The sequence below is a fragment of the Ascidiella aspersa genome, chromosome 2, assembly GCF_963924565.1.
Source record: "Ascidiella aspersa chromosome 2, kaAscAspe10.2, whole genome shotgun sequence".
Taxonomy (NCBI): Eukaryota; Metazoa; Chordata; class Ascidiacea; order Phlebobranchia; family Ascidiidae; genus Ascidiella; species Ascidiella aspersa.
This window is the reverse complement of record NC_139448.1, coordinates 33,018,171-33,044,466: the sequence shown is the minus strand read 5'-3', so window position 1 is coordinate 33,044,466 and position 26,296 is coordinate 33,018,171. Positions and strand designations below refer to the sequence as shown.

At 34.8% G+C, this 26,296-nt stretch overlaps 2 protein-coding genes across 2 annotated transcripts; one reads left to right on the top strand and one right to left on the bottom strand.

The window, feature by feature from the left end:
• The first annotated feature begins 1,616 nt into the window (after positions 1 to 1,616).
• On the top strand, positions 1,617 to 13,081 carry LOC146165020 (nucleoporin NDC1-like). Its single transcript, XM_083382274.1, has 16 exons — positions 1,617 to 1,755; positions 1,823 to 1,943; positions 2,924 to 3,025; positions 3,697 to 3,877; positions 4,661 to 4,784; positions 4,849 to 5,000; positions 5,272 to 5,404; positions 5,799 to 5,891; positions 7,539 to 7,725; positions 8,377 to 8,457; positions 8,986 to 9,080; positions 9,993 to 10,106; positions 10,250 to 10,309; positions 11,245 to 11,352; positions 11,958 to 12,122; positions 12,701 to 13,081. The coding sequence occupies exons 1-16, from the start codon at positions 1,729 to 1,731 to the stop codon at positions 12,902 to 12,904; spliced, it is 1,947 nt and encodes a 648-aa protein (XP_083238400.1). The 5' UTR covers positions 1,617 to 1,728; the 3' UTR covers positions 12,905 to 13,081.
• Positions 13,082 to 13,810: 729 nt separating this feature from the next.
• Positions 13,811 to 21,258, bottom strand: LOC146165019 (uncharacterized). Its single transcript, XM_083380911.1, has 14 exons — positions 21,246 to 21,258; positions 20,946 to 21,093; positions 20,467 to 20,533; positions 19,961 to 20,106; positions 19,144 to 19,293; positions 18,673 to 18,856; positions 18,150 to 18,385; positions 17,537 to 17,691; positions 17,351 to 17,448; positions 16,948 to 17,141; positions 16,440 to 16,617; positions 15,932 to 16,077; positions 15,446 to 15,559; positions 13,811 to 14,874 (listed from the first exon to the last, which is right to left on the bottom strand). The coding sequence occupies exons 1-14, from the start codon at positions 21,256 to 21,258 to the stop codon at positions 13,944 to 13,946; spliced, it is 2,760 nt and encodes a 919-aa protein (XP_083237037.1). The 3' UTR covers positions 13,811 to 13,943.
• Positions 21,259 to 26,296: the final 5,038 nt, after the last annotated feature.

The following is a 26,296-nucleotide window of genomic DNA, read 5'->3' as shown; positions in this document are numbered from 1 at the left end:
AGCTATTATCGCACACGCGTAAACAAACCAAGGCAGGGTCGGTGGATTGGATTTAACACTTATCAAAGCGCTTATGTGTCTCGTCGTGTTTTTCTTAATATAGATTAAGCCCGCCACCTCTTATCGTGGTGTCTTGCACGATTTTATTCTCTGTAAATAGCTTATCCCGATGGCGTTCTATCCACTTTCGCATACTAGATTTGGAATATTTTCACAGTTTTTATTGTATTTTTGACGCATTTTTGTTCAAGTTTATGTTTAGACAAAAATGCCATTGAGTTTGAAAAAACCGAAAGAAAAACAAGCACCGTTATCAACGATATCCGATAATATCATGTCGGGCCGATACCCGATGCCCAGTAGTAGTATCGGTAGCGATCAAACGCAGCGGTTAATGTTTTTTTTTTTTTGGGGGGGGGGAGGGGGAGGATTTAGTGGGTCGTTAAAGGGTCAAGTGTATCCTTGCGATTGACGCACCACACAAACGTAAAGCTACAGCAATGCGATTCTTAAGTCAATATAAAAATAAAACGTTGAACAATTAAAAATCTGATTATAAGCAACCCAACTACGCCAACAGCAAGCTAAATATTTTACACGCAAAAAATAAGAATCGCCTATAAGCCATTTTGTAAATAAAGGTTATAAAAACCCTTTATTACAAGCCAAATCATTTGGCTCAATGACTTAATTTCAAGTCAAGTTTTTCATAAAAAAACTTAGACCAAGTCAATTTACAACTTTAGGCCAAAACCGAAACGACTAAGTCAGTAATTTTAACACAGTGACTTAAGTCAACTTTTTGCCTTGAGTCAATACAACATCGGAGGTATTAATCTTACATTTTTGTACGTGTTACGCTGCAGACTAGGTGGGTTATAAAGCCGGCTAATCTGTAAAATCTTTCACCACTTACTTTTATCTTTACCATTAAAATATTTCACCATTAAATTTAAGCTATGCAGATATAAACTTAAAACACAGTCGACCAGCCTTATCTGCAGTGCACTGTGCACATTTTTCATTTGGGAGTTTCCCTATTTTACAGTCGATTTGCCGAGTTGTCACAAAAAACACTAAATATTAAACTTATTAAAGATTATAAAATCGGCCAAGTTTTGCCCTGAATATCGGTTATCCCCAAAAGTTACTTTAATAGAATAATTTAAAATACAAATTCATAATCATAATACATCAAAACAAAAATATTTTTTATACTACTGGCAAGTAGGCTAGGCCTACTACTTTTAGTGACGAATAAAGCATCATGGTTTGTTTATTGTGATATCAAGTTTATTTCATTGAAGCCGAGCCATTTATAGAGGTAAATGTTTTATAAGTTTAATGGTGAAAATTACGGCCCAAATAGACGTTAAAAGCGACATGCTTTATTTTCAAACGTTTCGGCAATTTCTAATGCCATCATCAGTGAATGCCGAAAATTGCCGAAAACGTTTGAAAATAAAGCATGTCGCTTTTAACGTCTATTTGGGCCGTTATTTTCACCATTAAACTTATGAACAGATCAGTATATAGTGTTCTAAATGTTTTAATTTTTTAACAAGTGCTGTCTAGAAACTTTAGCGCGGCGATGTGCATGAGTGGTTATAAGGCACTGAGGAGCAACGCGGTATTTTCCAGAAGTTTGAGAGTTCGTTTCGTTGTATTTACCTTGTCTAAGAGGATTATAAAATGACTTTAACCAACCGGAAAAGCAAATAAAACGACATGCCGGAACATTGGTTCGTGAAAAAGGTTCGGTGCAACAATGTGACAACCGAAGCACTACTTCACACTTTTAATGCGTTTTATTTCGTTGCAGGAACTCCCGCGAAGGGAATTCGCTGCTTCCTTGGAAAGTTTCCAAAACGGTCTTATTTGCGTTTCAGCATTTCTGTTTCTTTGGACTTTTAATCCGCTGAATCACTATCTGAACTTTTACGGTACAGTGGTAATAAATTGTTACATCTAAGTCACTGAAACCTTATTTATTTTCAACAATTTGGAAAGGAATTTTCTCATAAGTGTTGTATACCAGGTGTAACTAGTGTTTTTTTAACATGCTAACATTTTTAGTTCTTCCGTTCTTTATTAGATTTATTTATTCATAGACTATTGGGCATTTGTGGGTGCAGAACAACAATAGTGTAATTTTACAATCGCCCTCAACACACAAAAAACTATATGTAGCTGCCTCAATATTATTTGTTTATAATGTAAAGTGCATATTTTAGTCTAAAATGCTTGCGCATATGCCTATTGGGAATACAAATAACTTATCAAAAATTACAAAAAGTTCTGGACACACTTGACAATATCTTGAGGCATAATTGTGCGCCGCGGCACACCGTTTGATAATTACTGCTTTAGTCAGACTTGCGGCCAAGCTAACCTTGGTAGTTTAACCGCATCCCCAGTCACAGTATGTTGCACTTCTCGGGGCTCTTTTTCTTATGTACGTGAAAAGTAATGCAAAAAACAAAATAATACTGCATACCACAACGCATATTGTTTGGGTTAGCGTTTGGGTGAGGGTGGGTCAAGTAATATTATGTTTATTATTAATAATAACTTGACCCACCCTCAACCAAACGCTAACCCCAAACAATATGCGTTGAGGTATGCGGCATTTGAAGAAAGTTTTTTTTTTATTAATTTTCATGTACATAAGTAAAAGAGCGCCCACTTCTTAGCTCTCTATGTTGTATATATGTAGAGTAATGCCCAATTTTAATTGTTTCTGAAATCTTACTGATTGGTTAGTAATCCATTCCATAGGATTCATAATATTGTTTTGCAATATTTATAGATATTTTCCTACATTTTTTTTAGAAATTTCATTTTTCAAGGCTGGAATGTTTTTTCCAGTTTATTAAAATAAATACAAAATGTTGCATTTGACTTTTGTTTTCTATTTTTTTAGATTATTTCTGGACCCTTTTCTCTTTGTATACTTGGGAACTTTTCTTCGGATTGGGATGCATTGGCGTAGTGTATAGTAAACTGTTTGTCCATCATTATGCAGGTAACATACAATTAGAAACCGTACTAATTTAACTAATTTAGGTTTGCTGTCTTTTAATACTTACTGTAAACCGAGTGTGAAAGTCTTTATTCTCTCTTCAAATAATTAGATGTTATAACAGAAATATGATAAATTATTAGTAGAAGCTTTACACCAATGATATAAAATCTGTGGCATACACAATATTATTAAAAATACACTTTGTTTAGTTACTTACAAGTGAAGGTGAATATAAAGTTTTTTTTTTTTTAATTTTGCAAACAATTGTACAGTATAAGCAAAATTTTATAAATTGTTCAAACAGGCTTTACACCAATATTGTTAAACTTACATCAGGCAACCATAGGTGCCACACTTTTAAAATTTCGTGGTGTTATTTTCTAACCAGTGCAAAGTTGATTATTAATTACAAAATGTGAGCTCTTACATAGCAGCTTTTGCGCTGTTGCATGCTATGACTGAAACAAACCATTTCGCCTTTGACAACTTTCTTACAGCGCCTTTAGGCTAAAAGAGGCTAAGTTAAAACTGTGATACAGGAATTAATTTTGCACATTGATTGATACTGGTCAAACTCCATGGCGTCTAAACACGCTCTGCACACCCACGTTCGGCGCCTATGCATGCAACTTGTGATACAATGTCAGTATAATAAATGTTGGTTTATTTAGTCACTCCAAAGTTTGCAACTTCCTATTTTGACATGATCAACCACATGTGCAAACCAAGGCAGCTTCTTCAAGTTTTCTTACACGGCTCGTTGGCTGTTCTGATTTGCATAATTGCCTCAGTGTTTGTACCAAGTCAGTACTCATCCCCGGTTATGGATTGCCCAAAGCAGCCTGGTTTCAGGTAAATTTAGAATTTTGAAAAAGTTTCAAGTTGAAATAATTAATCCATTTTCTAATAGACCAGTGGTTCTCAACCGTTTCTGCTTGCGACACCCTACAGAAATTATAAATAGTTTGTGGCACTCTTGGTCGTATTTTTGTCAAGTGGTTGTCACCATAAAAGGAAATTGAAACAGCACATTAACTGAGCAACAAGGTTAAATAAAAACTCAGAAAAGATTACCAATAGAGCAAAAATTTATCAAAAGAATTTGAAATATCTTTTGGCACCCTTGAGCGCTAAAAATGACAAAAAATAGATTGTTGCAGCACCAGGTTGAGAACCACTGTAATAGACACTATTTTTGCTTGATGTATTGCCCGACAGTGATATTTACTAAAAAAACTAATATAATTTTATATAATTTGACAAATAAAAGTAGATACATTTGGTACTTCATCTGAACTTATTTCTCAGTTGCAGATTGTTTTTTTAATTTTAGCAATCTATAAGTCCAAAACTATTTTTTCGGATAAGTTTGATGGTTAATTCCAAAGTCTTTTAGGGAAAATCATACTATTATGGGTTCAGTTTGATTTGCATATTTGGTATGGGAGCGGCTGACTTTGATGACCTAACGGTCTTTCGCTGCTCCCTAGGAACCTGCTTCCCAAACAATAAACTATCTATCTATCTATGCCTAAAGGCTTTTATTATTGATATTTAGAGTTAAAAAAATTTTAAACCCTTGTTTGTTATTCAAGTTTTGCAAAAAACTACTACAGCTTACGACAATATTTCCAGGTGTCTTAATGAACATTGGATGCTGCTTATTGGCTTTGGAAAGTTTGTTGGAATTTTGAATTTTGTCACTAATGAACTGAACCAGTTTTACACTTTACAAATAAACCCTTTATTCAGTTTACTGGTTAGTAGTTGCTTGCAATTCAATACCAAAGTGGCATATGTATAAAAACCATCCATGTTTTTAGCCAGAGAGGATCACAAAGTCTAACAATAGCTGTGTTCCTATAAAGCTCATTCAGAAATGTTCAAGGCTTCTTTATTATTATCTAATAACCTACTATTTTCTGGGTTTTCTTCCTAATGAGATTTTTGCCAGATTGATTGGTCTTCAAACCTGGTAGGTTAAAGAGTGCTTAAAGTTGGTAAAAATGTGTGTTTTTTAAAAAGTATTTTTTCGGTGTTACTTCTGTTGTTTCTCTAATAACTTTTTTTACACCAGGCTGTAAAAAGTTCTGATACTTGTACTTTTAAACTTCGCTAAAATGCATGCATACTATTGCAATAATTAATTTTTTTGCAATTTTTTAAAACGGTTTAAACAATATTTCCTTGTAGCAAACAAGGCAAATAGCATTGTAAACTCTTGCAACTTTTGATTTATTTTCCAGTCAAAACCCCATCATTAGTGTCTTTAACCTTCTGGAGCTTCCATATATCATTTGGAGCCTGCTTCTGGTTGGCATGTTAATAGTGCTGCTGCACGACAACTGTTGGAATATCTTCAATTACAAAATACCCAAGGTAAAATTAAAAAAATCTTTTCTGGTGCCCAACTTTAGACCACTTAAATGTTAAACGCTGAAGAAGAAAAAAAATATATGTTTTAAAATTTAGACACTGAATAATAAATGTGCTTTGTAAATAAATGTGTTTGTGCTTGCATTGGAGTTATTTCTTTTATAATGCTGTTAATTGGGTTTGGTATGTTATAAAATTTTGCATGAAGTAGTTTTTACTAAATTCAGTCTGTTTTTTCTGAAATTAGCTATTTGGTAATCTATTTGTTTAATAGATTTCGGTTAAATGTTCCTGAAAAGAGGTTAAGGTTAAATTAATAAATGTGTTTTAATTTCACAATAGGTCCTGTCACTCCTGTGGTCATATTCACCTTAAAACTTATATTTTTTAATCCTAGCATTATAGATTTATGGAAATCTCTAATTTTCCTGAAGATGCTGGTATGTTGTATACAGCTAACTTGGGAAAGTGCAATCCAGAGCTTGTTCAGGTGACTCATTTGTTTGTAAATCATTATTATAAAGACCCTATTTAAATATGTTATAAGGGTTCAGATTTGTTTAACCTGAATTTGTTAATACCTTACTGTTTCTTGTTTTGCACAGACCCATTGAGATACCGTGAAAAAAGGAAATTAGTTTTACAAATTGTTTACTCACTTCACCATCTTTGTGTTGTTACTTTTAACGTTAATAAGGTTTTATTTAGAATAACGTGAGTTCTAATGTTAAATGCTCTGTTTAGCCTATCCCTGTCTATTAATCGTAATATGCCCTACTTGAAGCAGTTGCGTAGACTGTAATACAGGTCTAGGTTGTTAAAAACTTTATACTATACCAAAAGCCAATAAGTACAATACAACGCTTTCACTGCACAATAAACTCTTTAGCAATTCGGTCTTGTTTTTTAAAACATTGTTGGGTCTTAGTGCTTCTTTTTTGACTAACATCATCTGTTATCCAGTCAAATAATGTACGGCAATGAATACAAGTGGCTATTAATATAACAAATCTCGCTGAATATTGGCCTAAAGTTGACCTTAAGTAACCCTATAGCGCATTTTGTTGACGGCCAGCACGTTGTACAATGTAATATTACTTTTGCAACTTAACACATTTAGGGAAATTGCAAACTACGCACCTGGCATTACACTTTAGTCGCTCGCCCAATAACGCTTGATTGACACTTAAATATTGGACGAAGGTTATTGCGAGACGCGTAATTGGTCGCCCGAAAAAATGCTGACACTGCACTACATCGCTACATTTAAAGCAAGCACTATTATTAAATGTGTCGCCACAGCAACAGGCCTTTATCGAAACTTGCCACTCGCGTATGTACATTTAGACGCAACCATCGGCGGTAAAACATTAAATTATATCGGTTGCAATTACCCGAAATAAACGACAGATTTGGATTCGATATTCTACTTTGAACATCCCTAGTACCAAGCAAGACTTCTCCAAAAATTAGGAACATTATGAAATAAATTCGAACACATGGATTTTATTAATTAAATTTTAGCTCGTTTTTTTTTAAATCTCATGTTTTGTTCACTTACAAAATGTTATGTGAAGAAACCCAAGTTGTGCTGTTGTACTTAGGTTTAGTATTTTGGTCGCCAATAAAAAAGTTGAGAAACACTGCCCAAGCATAGGAGTTATTATTCTAATAGTATCTGCCAGATGTTAAAAGAGTATGCCGCAAAGCGCAGAAAACTTCTGCATTTACCTACTTAAAATAGAAAAAATATACGGGGGAATAGCCTCTGCGCGCTTTGTAATCAGGTGTTTGACCCGATGATGTACATTGCTGAGCGGGATCAACTGTAAAACCCTTGCTCTACGGTATTTTACAGTGTAAATAGTGCCTTTAGACTGCAAAGATTTCCTCAAAACACTGATGGACTTGGTTTTTAAATGTGCTTTTTTGCGTGTAGTTAAAATAGCCTAAAAATTTAAGGATAGCCTGGTGTCCAGGTTGTGAAAAAAGATCCTTTGTCGGGTGATCTACATTGCCTACCCATAGGTTGCAGAACCCTCTTTAAAAATCTACATCAACACAAACCCTATATTTAGATGTAGGACAATGTTTAACTTACTGTGGCTTTAACAAAATGCTCTTTATTCTTTTTCAGCATCTAGCATTTCAGTTCCTGTGCTTCATCTCTTGTCATTGTGGCTCGACACGAAAACAGTTGTTTTCATTGGAGCGTGAAGGGGTGACCAATCGCTGCCTAATGTGGAACATCGTTGCAGATGAGACCTTGGCTCGAATCACTCAACTCACTAGCAACTTATCGGATCACTGTCTCAAAAATGCTGGTATTTTAAAACTGGGGTTGGGTAATTTAGAAAAAAAAATAACCTGGCTGAACTATAGGCGAAACATATTGTACTTGTTGTCAACCTAGTGTATTGGCCTTATTTAATTTAAATGAGCCCTTTTGCTAGTAGAATTTAGGCAAATTGTAAAAAGAATTATGTACAATTTCTGACTATGGCGGCAAATGTTCCGAATTTTTGGCAAAATGTATTAATTTTGGTTATTGCAATTGAAATGATAAAATACCAAGTATTGAAAATCCCAACTTCACTGTAATGCAGTGGTCGGCAAACTGTTTTGTTGCGGCCCAAAATATTCTTTCCAGAGCAATTCAAGGCCTATTTTACGTAAATCCACTACAAAAACAGGGGAGACCAGGCCCAGGGATTTTGTTAGGGCTTGGGGCACGCAAGTTTTTAAAATGACGTCACAAACTTATGCCACACACACTTTTTTAGAACAACAAATGTACGGCTATCAGTCACGCGGCCTACAACTGCATGACAAAACTAAATTGATAATAAATAATTCGCAGTCCTCTAAACATGGTTAAAAGGCCCACAATTTGCCGATCACTGCTGTATTGTATGTTTTGAGAAGAATTGCACAATGGACATCTTGTAAAATGTACTAAATCATTTTTTTGACAGGTTACTTTGAAAACAATCTTCGCCGTCAATCGCAGAGGTCGTCTAAGTCTTCTTCTTCCTCTCAATCTAGCGTGCTTTCTGGTAAGAATAACAGCGATTTTTTTACTTATTATGCCTGTAGAAACTAAAAAAAAAAACATTAAATATTGAACCTTAAAGCCAGTTGTTGTCAACCGGAACCGGGTGCCATTTTTAATGCTCAAGGGTTCCAAGAGCATTTGAGAATCTTTAAGAATCTGATTTTTGCTCAACTCTTATAACTTTTTGTAAGATTTGAGTGAAATAAATCCAATTAAAACTTCGTACGTTATGTAGAGTTGTTGTGTGTTTCTTCCAAGTCCGTTTATTGTTTGTTATTTTAGTGAATTACCTACGGAAAAATCTTGTACGGGTGCCGCATTATTCCTGAAAGGTGCCACTATCGATAAAAGGCTGAGAAGTACTGCCTTGAACAGACCTTCCTCGTGTTTATTGTGCTTTAACACTTTATACTCGAAAGAGAAGAACCGCAAAAAAACGGAATAACTTTCATATGCTCAAAGCGGCCCTGTCAAAGTCTTGCGCCCAGTTTCGGAGCCACTGGGTTAACCCATTAAATTATTTTTTCAGATGGTCAGTCACCTTTTCTTTCCGTTTCCACGCTTAGACGTCGTCCCATTCGGTCGGATGCCACAGATGGAAGCAACAATATGTCCTACTTCGATGTAAGTGGAAAATAGTCGAAAAAGCGATTTAAGCAGTTAAATGACTGAAATATCAAAGTACAGCCGAAGCATTTATGAAGGTTTATCAAACCATTTGTCGTCTAGTTCTTCATTACCAGGCCTACTCTTAAAGTTAGACCGAGCGGAATCATTTAGCTTTATAATCATTCCTGACCAGAAAGAAGTTCTATAATAAAATAAAAATCCAAGAACAACTATATTGCTGCGTTTTTAAAGTCTCTGCCTGGACTTTTTAACTTAGCTTTCCTATAATTTATTTAATTAGTCTCCATGGACATTGCTAAGTTAGTGTTCCCACAAAGTATTTGAATCTTTGAATTTAATAACCTATTAAAAATTCTTTGAGACAGCCTATGTTTTCAAAAAACGTCTTAATGAGCAGCTTACGTTATGTGTAGGAAGATGACTTAGCCTTTTTGTGTTTGTTGACCATGGAATGTATACTGTTTTGTTTAAATTATATTCAAAATACCTTAAGTGATCCAGTTTTCGAGTCTTTTCCAATGTCTTCGAATTTATTTTATGATTATGTTTGGCAACTGTGTGCTTTTATTAGGGTAACACTAATTTACGGAATGATGAATGGTCGGAATGGTCGGAACGCTCACTGTATTATTATTAAATATAATAACACTTGACCCACCTTCACCCAAACGCTAACCCCCACCCTAACTCAAATATTGTGCGTTGGTTTAATAATTATTTTAACGGGGTAACACTTAAATTAGTGAGTGTTCCGACCATTCATTATTCCGTAAATTAGTATTACTCTTTTATTAGGTTGGCCAGACAGGGCATAAGTATTAAGTATTTATTCCTGTTTCAACAGTGTTTGTGTATATACGGTTTTTGAAGTCTGACGACGTTATCAACATGTTGATATTTTTTCAGGTTTCAGCACTTGATGCTACAACAATTGGTGCCAACACACCCAACTCCACTTTTAGGCACGGCTCAACCATAACAGTGCCTACCCCGAAATTGTGGACGCGCCAATTACAAAAGGTGTGCTAAACCCTAAATGGGATTATTTTCGTTTTAAAGAGTAGTAAAATAGGCGGAACATCGAGTCACCAATGTAGTTTAATTAACTTGCTTTATCCCTGCTTTTTCCTATCTTGTTTTGTTAAAGTTGTTTTTTACTCCAGGGCCTTGGGTATAATTCACCAATGGTTAATTCTCTCGGCGGTGCCTCAATGAATATGGAGGTAAGTAATTTAGTTTGTCACGTAAAATCATAAAAATACTTGTTAAAGCAGTTGGGTTTATGCAGACGTCGACGGAAGCCTTTTGTGTTTTTAAAAATGACTGTTGAAATTTAACACTAAAAAACAATAAAAAAATGATTCAAAGTTGCAAATTTATCACCGAAACAATGGCAAAAAAACTACATTACTGTAAAATAAATTAATTGATTTTACCGAATTGAATCGCACTGGTAATCACAATACTTCTCAGCTAAACATCTCTTATTTCGTTTCATGGGGTGATTCCAACTCAATATTTTTTAGGATACTTTTTTGCAGATCTTTGTAAATGGTCGTATTTGTGTAATTCTAAATAAGGTTATCAGGTGGCAGTCCAGACTTGGACAACTAGATTTATTTTAGCTTTTTAAGATTAGATTAGAATTAAAATTAGAGCATTTGAGTTTTTCTAAATTAGATTAGAATTAGAATTAGATCATTTTGAGTTTTCTCAAATTAGAGTAGAATTAGAATTAGCGAATTCCTAAAAAATCAAATTTCAACTGGAATTTGAACTAGAATCACATTTATTTTTTACGACCAATTTAATTTAATCGCAATTTCTTCTTATAAGAACGTGAATGGTAAAAATGTGTGTGTTATACGTTTTATACTTTTTAGACTGTAAAAATTACACACAAGTCGTTCCAACCAAAGAGTTTTGATTGAAATTCTGTTTTTGAACTGAGAGACTAAAAATGCCGTTGGACAAAGTAGCATATTTTGGTAAAATCCAAATTAGATTAGAATTAGAATTAGAGCGCACAAGCAATTCACTAATTAGATTAGAATTAGAATTAGCTGCATTTTGCTCTAATTCATTGAATTAGGAAACTAGATTTATCTAGTTGTCCAAGTCTGGGTGGCACTATATAAAGACAATTTGTATTCTTTAGTCTTCACAGACTAAACCTCAGGACTTCAGAAGTCAGGTCAACCAAGTGATGGAAAAGATCGTCTCGCGTTTAAAACACGTCGGAGCGATTTCGTTCTTCTTTAAAACGGTAATTAAGTCTAGTACAAGCCACCCTGTGAATAAAATATAACCGGTGTAATTTTTGTAAAACTTTTGTGTGAATCGAAACAGTGATTCGTTTTTTTTTTCGGTGATTTGGTCAAAATTTGCTGTTTATTTTACTGATTTTTTTGTTAGTTTACTTGAACTTTTTTTTAATTTTTGATACCGGTACCCTATTTTTATTGCTTCTGAGACAGGTTTTTGTAATGCTTAAAAGAAGGTAGATCCCATATTAAGTAAATCCTAAATTAGAAATGCTGATTTTTATTTTCTTAAGTTTTTTTTTTATTTCTTTATTTTTTCTTAAGTTTTTGTTTTCTTAAGCTTACAAAAACAAAAAATCAGTCAAGAGAATAAGGTCGCCAAAATTTTACCGTTATACTTATGTTTAATATTTGGTTCTACGCGAAAAAAGAACGTTGACAAGCACACCCTTACTCAACCTTTGCTCAACATTATTGTATTGACGCTGCAGTTTTTGCCATTGCTGCATCACCCTTGTACTGGTCCGGAATGTAATACTTCACTACGATCCTCTATTACCGGACATCCCCAGACCTGAATCCCAGTAAATTTGCTTTGTTCACTTAGATGCCGGATAGAGCGACGGCCAACTTGCTGTCCAACCATCTGATTTGCAAGTGGTCGATTCGTTGTGTGTCGTTCATAGTTAAAGCCTCTTACACCGAAGACGACTACGGTGTTGTTCAGAGAAGATTGCACGAGGTCTTGGCTGCGCTAATCGATATGGACAGCGTAAGTTGTTTTCAGTATTTTTCGCTTTGTTCCTGTGGAAAGTTTATGAAGTTGCGCGGTTTTAAGGTGTTCAGTACTTTCCGTTTGACTGGACTTTAAAACAAGGTTGCGAAGTCGGTTAAAAATAACCTTAGTTCAACTACCACCGAAAAAATAGTTCATGTCCGAATAGGGTGAATAAACCACAATTTACTCAAACAGTGGTCATATATATTAATTATCCGCCGGCAACACTTAGTTCGAAAGTATATTCAACTGCATGCTATTCCACCTCTACAATTTATTAATTGTTTCTAGTTTATCTTTGTGTTTCTACTATATTAAATTGGCAAGTACTAAGTGTGGCTAATAGTTAAAGATAATTAATAAAAATTAGTAATTTTTTTAATTTGCAATGGAGTAGATAAGAGAAACAAAACTGCTTTAATTGTTGTTTTCACGCAAGGCTTTTTTTTATTCTGGTTTATGTCGGCAATATTTATCTATTTACGAAAATGTTGGTAAAAGTTGCCCGGCTTTTTGCCGGGGACATGCCTTGTCAATCAAACACATTTAAAGTACGATTTATTGAACTTAAGATTCTTGAAAAGTACAACAAACTACCGATGACCTCGTCCTCGGAGGCGGTGCTTTCCCAGTTGCGAGAACTTAAAAGTCTTAAAGCCGAAACCAAGAGCGCCCTCTACCGGATAACCGACACTTTTTCGAATCATCTAGAAGGCATTCAAATCGGATCAGATCATCGCCGAAAATTAAGGGCATTTGTTGAGCATCGAGAATAAAATCTACTTTGGCAGCAAGTTTTTTTTTTGTTTAGTAAAAAAGTGCTTTCATTCCATTCGTTTTTTTTCAGCTGATTTCTTGTACGCCACTGCCCCTTTTTCATGTGAAATTGTGCCGGTCCTATATATGCGCGTGGTGAAATTTCGTTCTTTGTTTAATACATTTCTGCAAAGATTCCCGAAAAGACATTTATACCTGAATTGCACATTCAATTTCAAGATATTCAAGCTTATTGTAGAATTTTTGATTTCTTTGAAAAAAGATATATCGATACATATTAATATATGGAAGGTTTTAACAAGTTTTCATTATATAAACATTTTAACAGTTGTCAATTACACGGCAGTTACAATGTAAAGTTACACCTTGTTGTTAGTAACGTTGGTCACAACGTTCAAACTGATGCTAGACCGCAATTGCTATTAACATTGGACAACTGACGTATGCTTACGTATTTCACATTCTTAACGTAGTTCAGAAGTTTTTTATTCGAACACTGCAACGGAGTATTACAAAAATTGACAACTCACGAAAGTCAATATGACCAAATATAACGCACTACTTTACATTGAACTATAGTTAGAAAAGTACAGTATTTTGCATATAAGGATTGCGAAAAAAAAATTGGACTCGAGAATGAACTACCAAAGCCCACATATCGCCAACACCAGGGGTTCCTAAACAAATCGATAGACCACTTGGGGATTAGTTTTAGGGGGTCAATGTAAGCCTACTAAAATCTTTAAAAAACTTCACAATAAAAGGATTTAGTTGAGAAAACAACGCTTAGGTGCCTTCACCTTAAATGTATTTGGACTTTATTTCGGTATCACTTTTGTACTGTAAACGACATGTTTCTTAAGTCTACTTGTTATGTGACGTTAATTTATGACGTTATTCCTAAGAATTCCAAGTTAAACTTGGTCCACGAGGGTCTATGTTAATAAAAGTTTAAGAACCCCTGGTCCTCACGATGTTTCCTAGTTTAGATATGGGCTATACGATATGTCTTCTGCACTTTGCTGTCAACGGTAAACGTTATTCTTCACCCAACGTACTGTCTCGGCTTTGCAAACTGTTCCTTTTCAGGCGTTCTTCGTCTTTCCTCCATTTCTCAATTGCTTTCATGAGGCTGTCGCTGTAGGCGGACATGCGCTCGCTTTTTCGCTTGGAATGTTTCGGCGTTGGAACGCTGAACTTTTGCGTTGTGTCTGGATTGCGCTTAGAGTCCTTAATAGGAAAGTGCTTGTTAATCATTTCACGATTCTTAGTGGATTGCATATGAAAGAATTTCTTCGGCGCACTGGCAGCGGCTTTCATTGGAGTTCTCGGTGCTGCCTTAGCAGTTTTTTCAACCTGCTGTTTGGCAGAGGTTGCCTTTTCGGATGGGATGATTTCCGGCAGTGGTACGTAGTCGGTGTCCTCGTTATTGTCTGCGTGGATGTCAACCACGATACTGTACTGCTTCATGCTGGACTGAGACGCCACATTGGTCCGCTCCAAAGTCTTAGCCTTCTTATCCCAAGCCAGCTGAGTGCTGCTCATGCCTTCGTTGGCTTCCAAATAAAAGGAATTTACCCCGCTTCGTCGCTTTTCTTCGGGTATCGCTGAAAAGCGCTTAAACTCTTCTGCAGTCATTCGATTCCAGCGTTGGTTGAGTGACGAAGGCAGCTCCTTACCGATCGTCATCTGAAACTCGTAATACGACTGTACCTTGTCGCCTGCCTCTAGGTTCAAACCGGATACTGAGCCTGCCGCGTGTCTACAGGTATTTCTCGAAGTCTTGCAGATTGCGCAAACATTAGGGCCTCCACTGTGGTCAGATTGCACCGACTTGAGGCTGGCAGTTTTGGTCATTTGGGGCTGCGCTGTGTTACGGTAACCCCAGCCCCGTGGTAAGCTACTGGTGAAACCGGCCGTTGTAAAATGACCACTTCTCAAGGGATCAATTGACCCTGTGGAATATTTCCTGCAAAAAACACAAAATTCCGCGTCCAACAAATAAGTTATTTTAATACTTGGGTGTTAATTAGGTCTAGTTTTATTTGTGTTTCAGTACGCTACACATCTACGATAATGTTTTTTGGGGGGTAATAATTTTAACCCATGACCTTGGTAAAGAATGCCCAATACTTCGTACCGTACTTTAATTCTATACCCAATGTTTTGGGAAAAATATACCACTATCGAACCCAAAACTAAATGACGTCTTTAATTTCAGCAAATAAATAAAATTGGTCAAATTGAAAACTTCTGAAGAGTGAATTAGTTACGCTTCTTCATTTGGCCAAATTTTGCTTTAGCGTTAGGAAGTCTATATCTGTCTTCGATTTTAATGTGGTATTTTCTCACGTTTATCTTTTAAAGTAAAAAACTTTGCGTTGAATGACAAACATAGCTGTAATACACAAATAAATTTGGCATCGCAGAGCGACCGATACCACCAAAAAATCGGTCCACTACCCATCCGATATGATCGGACAGCAACAACCAAAATATTAACTTAAATAAATGTGGCTAATTGTAACAATCAAACAAACCTCTTCGTTCTTATCATTGTGCTATTGACCGAACTCGAACCTGAACTTGGTCTATGAAGTGTGTAATTGGATTGCAAGCTCATGTGGCTGTTGCTCCCATAACGTTGAGGATAACTGAAATTTGTAAGTCGAGTTTAAATTGAAGATATTTTTTTCAAATGATTGAATATTTCATCTGTGCGTAAGTTAATTTGCATATAAATATAACTAATCATTTGTTTGGTCTTTGCGTTTTGTTGATTTACCAAACAAAAGTTAAGCGATTTAAGCAAGTCACCTTTGTGGAAGATTACTTTACTCCGGACTTTTAATCTTGACAGAAAAGTGATTTACTGAACAGTGAACAATGTAAAAGCATATCTTCCTAAAATTTATCAGGCAAAAGAGTTTAGGTTTTACAAGTTTGCCCAGACATTTAACCTTACTATTTTTTCCACCAGATATTTCTACTTACTATTTTTTGTTTCGACTAGGCATTTTACTTACTATTTTTTCCTGTGTGTCGGAGTTCCTAAAATGCTGCTTACACTCTTTTTGAACTTTTCTTTTGGAGTGAGGGAAGCAGAACGCGAGGAGGATATTTTGTGCTGCTGCCACCTGTTGTTAGCCACTCTGTACACTATATCACGTGCCTGGAGTAAGAAACAACATGTTTTTTTAATTTATTTGCAAAAATATTTGGTTCAAATTTAATTGTCAAAATTAACCATATGTCAGATGCCAGTAAATTTTACAAAACAGTTTCAACATTTATTTATATGGGCCAAAAATTTATTTTCGGAACATATCTTGCTTTAATTTATTTTAGTTAATTATTCTTTCTACTGTAATGTCATTTAATTGACCAAAACAAACTCAATATTCACAAACGAGTTCTTTCCTATTTTACATTGATGTTCTAATTAGTAATTACTTAAGCTACAATCAAATTTATTTTTTAGAGATAAACTCACTCTTTAAAATCAGTGATCTCACTTAATTTATTGACTATTACCTCTTTGTTCACTGCTGTATAAAGAATAAAGATGAATACTCCTTGCAGGCCATTAAGGGTCACATGAATGTACTGAAACACAATGTTTGCTGTGGGATCGTGGATGTTGACAAGGAACCCTAGCAGCCACGGCACACCGAGAATGGGAAACAGAACCAGTATGCCTTTTGTGGTGTTCCTATAAAAACAAACTAAGGTAATCAGGTGGCACTGTATAAAGAAAAATTGTATTAAAATCTTGAGAAGCTTTCACAGAACCAAGCTTCATTAGGTAAAGTAGAAAAACAAAGTTGATCATCAATTTTTGTTTCATTAAGGCATATCTGTTTGAAATGCTATTTGTTTTCCTTCACTGTTTTATAAAATTTAGTCACTGCCTTTTAAACTAATGTTTTAATATTTAAATGGCAAACCTAATACATACTCTCGAAACTAGAGCAGAAATTTAAAACTGCTTTTTCACCACCTAATTAACGAAATGTTGGAACAATTACTAATGTTGTCCTACCAAAGATGCTTGAACTTTTGACTCTTGTGATTTGATGGTTTCATGGCATCAGTTTTGAGACTAAGGCGTAGGACAAACGAGACTGTGTGAGTCAGGATAAAGAGATTCACCGCAAAAATTGCAATCAGTGGTCCAGTCGCTGCCCAAATCATGTTGCTTTGTATGCTCAGCCAACAGTATTCGTATGTTAAGTTCTGCAAAAAAGATCACTCTGAGATTTTACAATTAGATATATGCAAATTATTACAACAACTTGATACATACAAATTGTGCTCTTATGCAGAATTTCAAATGTTTATAAATATTCTTATATTAATATGTCTTGTTTCAGAATGTTTTTTTTTTCATTTATGTATATCAATTTTCAGTATAACTAAAATTAAAGCAACTTTGTATTACTTACAGTTCCATATGGTACAATATTAACTTTGTCATCTATTGAAGGACACTCAAGTGGCACATAGACTTTTTGGACATACGTTCCTCCTGATAAACCAATGGCTGAACAAGATGACAAGGTATTAGAGTATGCTTTTTGCTGAATCTTCACAGCATTACAGTAAATCTTTTATTTAAAACAACTTCATACCTGATGAGATAAGGACAATTACTCCGGGTATTCCCCATCCGGCCACATATTTCATCCATCCAAGCTTTGTAAACTTCAGGCTCTTAACAATCACATTGTACAAAACGATGCCTTCTATAAGCATCCACATTCCACTTGCCAGCATGAAGTAGTGGCTGAAAATACAAATTTTAAACCACTTTAAAACACCAAGTCTATTTTTTTCTTATTTAATGCGAAATAGTGAAAAACAAATTATATAAGTTGCACATCAAGCCTGGGTGGCAATTTTTGTTTGAAGAGTGAATTAAAAGTTTATTATTTACTTGCTTGCATATTTTCTGTTTCGCGTGAATACTGATGACAATTTAGGTGAAATATTTTTATGTGTTACATATTAGCAAATGGATTTTATTTTTTTCAGTTATGTATTTAATTTGATCTTAACCTACTAAAAGATGTTTTTACTTTTTTTATGCTTTCTACCAATTCCTAAATAAAAATCAAAGGATTTTTTTATAAATAGTTGCCGTATTGTCAGATATTTATTAAACATATTTAACTAAGCATTATTTGTTAGGATTTTGTAATTTTTGTTCTGTTTAAAATGACTTAAGACCATTATTTAATTCACCTGACAAGAGTGACTGACGCACAGAGACCATCAACGTTATGAGCCACTCCACTGACAAGTCTGAATATGTGCAGTGCTCCTAAGGCGGCCACAAAATTTGTATGAACTTTTGTTCTTTCCTTTGCCTTGGCACTATTACTGGTTACCGTCTTTGACCGCCGCAGAACCAAAATCAAACTAAAAAATGTGATGACCAGGCACACAAAAGAAAGTCCTTCCATCACATACTCCAGTATCTTAGATAAAAATTAAAATATAGTGAACAACATGACTATTTAAAGTCTCATTATAACATTTTTTTAATACCTTCTCTAGATAATTTAACACTGAAGTTTATATGAAAAATTTGAAATAAACTATTTGAATTTACCATTATTAATTATTTCAATAAGTACTATTCTGTTTTGTCTGTTAACTTCAACAGTTTTAGTTGGTAATAACTTAAATTAACATACAATATTTTTTTGCATATGATTAAACAAAGCCATTTCATTTTCAATTTTTTATTTATTTAATGAAGTACCATTATAGTTTGTTTGTGAACTTTTGGTGTTGTAAAATTTGAAACGCTAACAGCAAACTCGATAGAGAATTTGGTTGTGTGATTGCAGAAGCATTTCATGGATCCAGTGTCTGGCGAAACACTTCCATAACACCCATACGACGACCAATGTTCTGCAGTTTCATTGAGATAAACACAGGATGCACTGAAATTAATACCATAAAAATTATGTAAGAAACAATTATTTTTTGAGTTTCTTTTAGGAGTGTTGAAATGTTAAATAAAATTTACCTAATATTTAATACAAAGGTTTTCATTTAAATTTTTCTAAAAAATTACAAAACTATTCTCTTTGTTCAACGAAGTGTATTAGAAATGTTAAGTATAAGAGTGGTTTTAATTGTCATAAAATCAGTAATAAGCTATAAAACAAAACTTGCTTGGCAAAGCTGCATTTAAATTAAAAATACAAAACACAGAAACAGCTCTTACTCTTTTTGTGCTTTGGTTGTTTTGTTCATTCCATTTAATGAAAAAGAAAGGGATAATGAAACGTCATCTCCAACATGGTCATATGCATTCACAGAAACCACAGACACATTTGGAGTCACATTGGGACACATTGGTTGAACATCCTGGTCTCTATAACATTTAAAAGTTTTAAAATGAATTCCATACAGCATTTTAAACTTAAAAAAAAGTTGGTTTTAATTTAGATATTCCATTTTTTAATTTTTAAACGTGCAGGTGACAAGTGACAAGTGACAATTCATGAAAGTGACTAATTCATGAATATATATTTTTCAAATTCAAGGTTAACCAAGTAGAATTTTACTAACAAAACCAACGTTAATTGATTATATGTAATTAGTAAAATGTAAAGAAGAATAATGTTTCTAACAATTAATGCTTTTGTTTTGGGGGGCAATTTTAACTTTTATTTTTTTTGAGGTGACAATATTTTGTTAAGTAAAAATAATCTGAGAATTTTAATAAATAATATATTGGTAATATTTTTTTCACAAACACTGAAATGACAACAAAATTGAATTTTACTAAACTGTTTGTTTTTTTTACTAAAGTATATTTTGCATTTCAATTTTATTCATTTTGCACTGATATCAAACACACGCTTTTTACCTTGGTATTTTTTTCTTATTTTATTTGTTTTCTAAAACTAGGGATAATATAGTTTTTAGACACATTGTTAAATGTTTTAGTGTTAATACGTTTACATTTTTCCTGATAGTATGTTTCAGGTCAGTTATTTAAACAATTTTGACAGGTTCACATACAGCCAATTTCTTACCCTTTGAGGATTTTCGCAAGAGTCAAATATTCTATGAAAATCAGAAATGAAATGTTTTTGTTCTTGATGTTGTAATGGCCTGGGTCAATGTCTATCACAGTTCCACTTCCAAATTTGACTGTATCCAAAAAGGTATTTGGTAGTTTCTACAAATATAATTAAAGTATACATTCTTAAATATTGTATATATATCTGAATATGAATATAAAACCCTGAAAAAGAAGATATTTCCTATTCAAATTTTGAACATTTTTTTAATTATTAAAACGCTTAACTTTACAGTTGTATAAAACTTTATCAAAAACAAAAATAACATTTTGAATAAACACCAATGTTAATGACCCTCATTTGTTGTAAAAAAATTTACAGTTATCTATTTTTAGAATTTTATAGTTGATACAACGTCAAATATTATGAAGTTTATGTTTTGCAAAAAAATATTAAAAAAATTGATATATATGTATTTTTTTTATTTTAACGTACCCTGATGACAGCATAAAACACACCCTTCTTTTTAAAATTCCAGTTTGTTCCATACCCCCTCTGTGCCTCAACCCGAAGATGGTTTTCCAACTAAAAAATGTCAAAACAAAAAAAGTGTTTTTTCTAATTCGGATAAAAATCAGGGTTCGCAAGTTTTAAATTTTTTTTCTTAATTTTAATAAATTTATTTTAATCTTTAAATAATAGCGCACCATCACTTTAATGTGCTACAGGATAAGTTTTTTTTCAGTATTCGATTTTTAAGTGTATGTATTGAAAAATGTTGAAAAATTATTGTAATGATGTCGGCTTTTTTTCTTAGGTATCTAAGTAACTTGACTGCCCATAAAACCTTAGCGTTAGTTAGAAGTTGCACCACTAATACCCAAAGATAAACTTAGAACCAACTCTTTTCATAAGTTGACCTTGGAAGTTCGAAAAACGCATTTTGTGGAGGCAATCTAAAGTGATTCCACATTTCGATAATAACTTGTATTTTTACTGTTTTATATCAAGAATAGTACTTACGAGATTAGCGATGTGCACGGCTTTTGCCTTGGTCACTTGATTTTTGCCGACAACTTTCAGCAAATCTAGTTCCCTGTCCAGGCTGGCGCTCAGTTGAACGGCGTCCGGCGGCAAAATTTCCACTGGGTCGGGTCGAGGATCACGTGTTGTCGGATGATTAACTGCTGCTGGTGGAAAATACCACAAGGCACGGGCACGTTAATTGTCGCCTCGTTATGTTTGGGTCTTCGATATTCGCACAATCGCTTTCATTCATAAATAGCGCAATGGATACTATGCGATCGCATTCTGTTACGTTATATGGTTTTTAATAACAGCCCTTTTCATCTGTTTTTTAAACGCGAATTTCAATTTCAGGTTTAGAACGAATATTAAGGATAGTTTTAAGTTTGCTTCCCAATGTTAGGAGTACTAATGCACTCTGTCGCATGCCAACGTTGCCATTTCTTGTTTAATTTGGGCCCTAAAAAATTTTCTAGACTTTTCTCACTAAACACAAGGCCATTTTTTATACCGCTTACACTTAAAATATTGTGTAACAGGATATTTAGAACTTAAAAAGTTCGGGTTGAAACAGTACAAAAAAAAACAAAGGCTTTTCTGTAAATGTTTATTTAATTCGATTTTTGACGAATTACAACTGCACCAAGATAAGTATTTTCAAGGAAAATTACCAATGTGTGACTTAGTTCGCGTTAAAACAAAGCTATTTCAAAAATAGAAGACAAATCATATGTTTGAAACATATTCCCTTCTTTAAGCATGCGCGAACGCTAGACATTGATTCAGTCATAGTGAATCGGTCTTTAAATATTTATTTTTACTCACGTTGCCGACTGGTGGACTGGAAGCAGTTGTGGAAGCTTAGGGGGGTCACCATATAACAGCAACCCCGAGAGTGGCAATGATCTTTGGTAATAGCCGTCCCACATTCTCTCGTGATCTTGCAAGCTTCGAACAATTGTGGAATGCACATTATGTGTTTCTTATTGCCGGAATTTTAAATGTCTTTTAAGCGCTCGAAATGGTCTCATAGCCTACTTTAAATTAGGGCTGCGGAGGCAGAGTCGGACTCGGGATTCGAGTAAGACCGCGTAAAACTACCCGAGTTCCGATCTTGACATGCGCATGCGCAGTATCAAATTTTAAAACTGATATGACCGCCAACTGGAAATTGCACAGGTGGAAATAGCATATGGTGGAATATTTTCCAACCATGCATTGTGAGTAAATGAATTATACAACACCTTTATAAGAGGATTCCTCAATATCCACGTTATCTTAGTTACATAAATTGGCGGAATACAGGCTGTACAGTCAGGGGCGGACTCGGGTTTATTTTTTTAACCGGAGTCGGACTGGGGTTATTTTTAACCGACTTCGCATCCCTGCTTTAAATAATAATCATTTGTGCAACGATGGGTGATTTCCAGTGCTGTAATGACTTAAGTCAATGACTTGACTTAAGCTACTCTTTGAATTGACTTGTCTTAGGTATTTTGATCAACATAACTTGACTTGATTTAAGTCGTTCGGACACATGACTTGGCTTAAACTGAAGTTTATTCATAAAGGTTTTTTTCAACTGGGGGATTTATCTTTTTTTTTCATGTAAAACAATTTGATTGCTGTGCGTTGCGTTTATGATATATTTTGCTTGAGTTATTGCTTATATTTAGATGGGTGAGACTTGACTTGGACTTTAGGACATTTTGCGAATGACTTGACTGGTACCTAGGTCATTTGAATGACACTGTTGTTTTTACATGCTTTGATGCAATGGTGGTTCACGCAGTAACCTTTAAAAACCCGATTACTTCCTTTATTTGTGCTAATAAGAGCCGGTTACCTATCAACTCGTTCGAGACATACATTAGAACGGTATTTAAGAATAAGACGTACTGGACTTTTGTTTGCCACAGTGAAAGCCATAGTTTGCTTTACTTAAGTAGGATCATTCTTTTCGTTGTTCATCTGGCTTGGTACTATGTTCACGCCGGCCAATTATCGATACTAAAAACTTCATGTCATATGACCGTAAGCATTTTGGCTTTTTGTAGAAAACATGAAGATATTAAAAAGAAAATGCTAAGCGGTTTCTTATATATGTTACAATAAACGAAAGATATCTCTGGCGCCCATCAGGATAAAACGGCACCCAAGGGTAGCGTTACACCGCTCTCGGGACCATTAACCCTAACCACAAAGTGTATTTCCATTTTTTCTAAGATTTGTCCTTATTTCCAAGGTCTACGCCTCATTTCAAAGGAATGTGGCTTGCGACCATTTTTGGTGGACTTTTACCAAAGCAACAATTATAAATTAAAATATATACACATATATATTATCCCCAATTTTACAGAATTGTTTGCTGTGAAAATCCTCTTTTTGCAGACATCCTTATATTGTGTGGTACAGCGATATTAAACCTATTTGGCTTCTTAACTGATTTATGATTACTGGCAACAAGTTTTTAAAACAATTTAAAGCAAAAAAGCACAATTATAATTACTCACATGCTGCGCTTGCTTCGTCCGAAAACAATAACAAAGCGAGAAGAAAAAGCGATCCAGAATGATCGAAGAAGAACTTGTTGAGTTTCATGCCAAAATCCTGTCTTGTGTTTATGATAAATCCACGGCCATATCCTGTTTTCGTCGCTAAATCCATGATGCTGTGCGACTTTCTTCAGCAAAAAGTAACTTGAAAAAAACTCGGCAAAATTTTCGGAGTTTCAAGCCTGAATCCATCGCCAAACCTTCCCAGTCAGTGAGGCATCTGGCAAGAGAGAAAAACCCGGTTTGGTATAGGCAAATAAAAAAGTAAATGTCACTCGCGACAATCGGAGAGCGCGCGTTTCTTTTTCTTGATCTTTTTCAGCACAGCTATGGGCCCGCTCTGTCGCTCTGGCAGGATGCAGCATCATAAGATTAATCACCGGCACTGTCACGATGCGCATTAGCGTCGTTAAAAGTCTGCCTTTCTGCCTTGCGACTGACAGCACTGACAGCAGAGCAGTGGTGGCCTTTATTTGGCAAAATTTAAATCGGTACCATGTTTATGTCGGTGTACACCCCTCCTGATAAAAATTTTGGCGCGCTAGTGGCGTATACCGAGGTGATTTTTAAATTTGTCGATTTTTTAGTTTTTTTTAAATGTTGTGAGTAAAATGACTTGATTTTTAAATGACTGTGATTTTTCGCTTGTTGATGAAAATCGTTCCCACGTTTTTGTCACAGTACTAGGCATACTCTCCTTAGTGGACATTTTGATGGGACAAAAGAGGTGATTTCTATTTTTGGGCTGGGGGAGGGTGAAATGACTTCTGCATATTAAACCGCTGTGGCTTGATGTTTGTAGAAAACCTTGCCTTATTTGGAATCATGGCCAAATATGCTTTGCAACTTTGAAATTGTCTGATTGCACCCTTTTCCTTGTTTATCCGACCTACGCCTACAGTTATATTTCCGGTTAAAAACGGAAAACTTTCCTTTTTTAGCCTGTTATGTTTAATTAGTGAAATAAAAAAATTTGCGCTGCCTAAGCCAAAACCGTACTACCTCCGGCCTTATAAAACCCATTCACTTTTCCGGTCGTAAAACTCGCCTAGTCCGTGACTATAGGCGTAAACATCGGCAATTTATTTCCGGCTATTTACCAATTATCCACAAATCAGACGTGATTAGTCAAAAACGTGCGGAATAACATTAACACATGTCGGGTGAAGGGACTGATTTCGCTTAACCAAGAAATATTGACAGCTTTCCGGTCTCAAATGACTTTGGAAATAAAAGGAAATAAAAAAATAAATGGCCGCGACCGCTTGGACAAGGTTACTAGGTTTATCAAGGCATTTTAAATCGTTTATTGTCATTTTTTGTTTAATAATTATTTTATAATGTTGGCATACTTAAAAACGAACCATGATTTTATGAACTAAATATTTTGAGATTTTAACCCCAAGCTTTAAAAACACTATATTCTAACTAAATGACTATCAGTCTTGTGGGTTAAAATCCATTGGCACAAAAACGGTGATTTTAAGACATAATAGTGTAATTGTAAGGAATAACAGTTTTCTGTAAGACGGTTTTGTAGGATGTTTTAGTGAATATTCAAGGGGCAATACGTAGGCCTACAAGCCACCTTCGTGCTGTCCACCACAGACAATGCGTATGTAAAATTAGTTAACAGCAGACCAGACCGCTGTGCGACAGTAGGCCCCTATACACTTCTGAAATCAGCATAGGCTAATCGCTTCGTGCCTTTTGTTAGCCGCTGGACAAGAACTCCCGTTTAAAATTACAGCCGTGCTGGTATTTCGTGCGCTGGAGACCATAGCTCGTGTAGTTGTCTGCCTTTTCACAACGTCGCTATTAATAGTTTTTTTTAAATATCTTTAATAACGCCCTGTTCAGGCACAATTACGCCTGAACCAGAGCAGCTATTCCAGCCCTAAATTGTTTCCACGTAATCGTAAAACGGCGTGCGTTATACAAATTCCACTCCTCTTAAACTTGTGACATAATGACACGTGTTCGAAAGCTAGGACATGACCTTCAGTTCCGTTGAGCGTCTTTTTAAAGGTTGTTTTCTGACTACTGAGAGCTATAGCCTTTCCAAGATTATCACGCAAGCCAATAAAGCGTTTCATACGTGCCATGCAAATTTGCCCGTTTAATAAAGGCTTGACACGCAATGAACTATGTGTTCAAGCTTTTAAAAATAGGTATGAGATATTTTACTTCCAAATTTTAGTCTGTTTGCAAACTGGAGAAAGTTTATCGCTTTCCCGACTGTTCAGCAGAAATTTAATAACAATCTGACGCATATGGTTAATTAGAAATACTGCATTAGTTATAAGGGTGGTTTGAACGGAAGTATGTGAACCCTTCTGGACTAGTTTCAGGAGGTCCAACCGGTCCATGGCCTACCTAACATTATAGTTTATAATTTGAAATATTAAATGAATTTTTTAAACTAATTGTTTGATTGAAAACAACACTTTGGGTTCCCTTTCGTGTTTAACACAAATTTTAAACTGAAAACAGCAGATTTCTCAAGTTTTTTGACTAAAGAAGTCGCTTTAATACAACAGTTTTGAAAACTTGATGCTGATCGTGTTCCACGCAAACCAAAAATGTTTAAGTGGTCCGCATTAAAAAGTTTATGAACCCCTGGTTTAGTTGGTAATTAGCGTTGATGGTGTGCGAGACTGTGAGTAAATGTGCTATAAAAGTCTGGGTTTCAATCGTAGTCAAATCATAACAAGTCGGATCCACTAAATTCTTAATTTGTAAAATTCTAATTTTACTATTTTTGTCA

Bases quoted from the DNA above. Each gene is read 5' to 3' on its own strand.
- LOC146165020 (XM_083382274.1), top strand. From the start codon at position 1,729: ATGCCGGAACATTGGTTCGTGAAAAAG. The intron at 4,785-4,848 runs GTTAGTAGTTGC...CCATGTTTTTAG, and splicing joins ACCCTTTATTCAGTTTACTG to CCAGAGAGGATCACAAAGTC. The intron at 12,123-12,700 runs GTAAGTTGTTTT...ATTGAACTTAAG, and splicing joins CGCTAATCGATATGGACAGC to ATTCTTGAAAAGTACAACAA.
- LOC146165019 (XM_083380911.1), bottom strand. The intron at 20,107-20,466 runs GTGTGTTTTATG...TTATATTTGTAG, and splicing joins CTGGAATTTTAAAAAGAAGG to AAACTACCAAATACCTTTTT. The intron at 18,386-18,672 runs GTACTTCATTAA...TTTTTATCTAAG, and splicing joins TTCACAAACAAACTATAATG to ATACTGGAGTATGTGATGGA.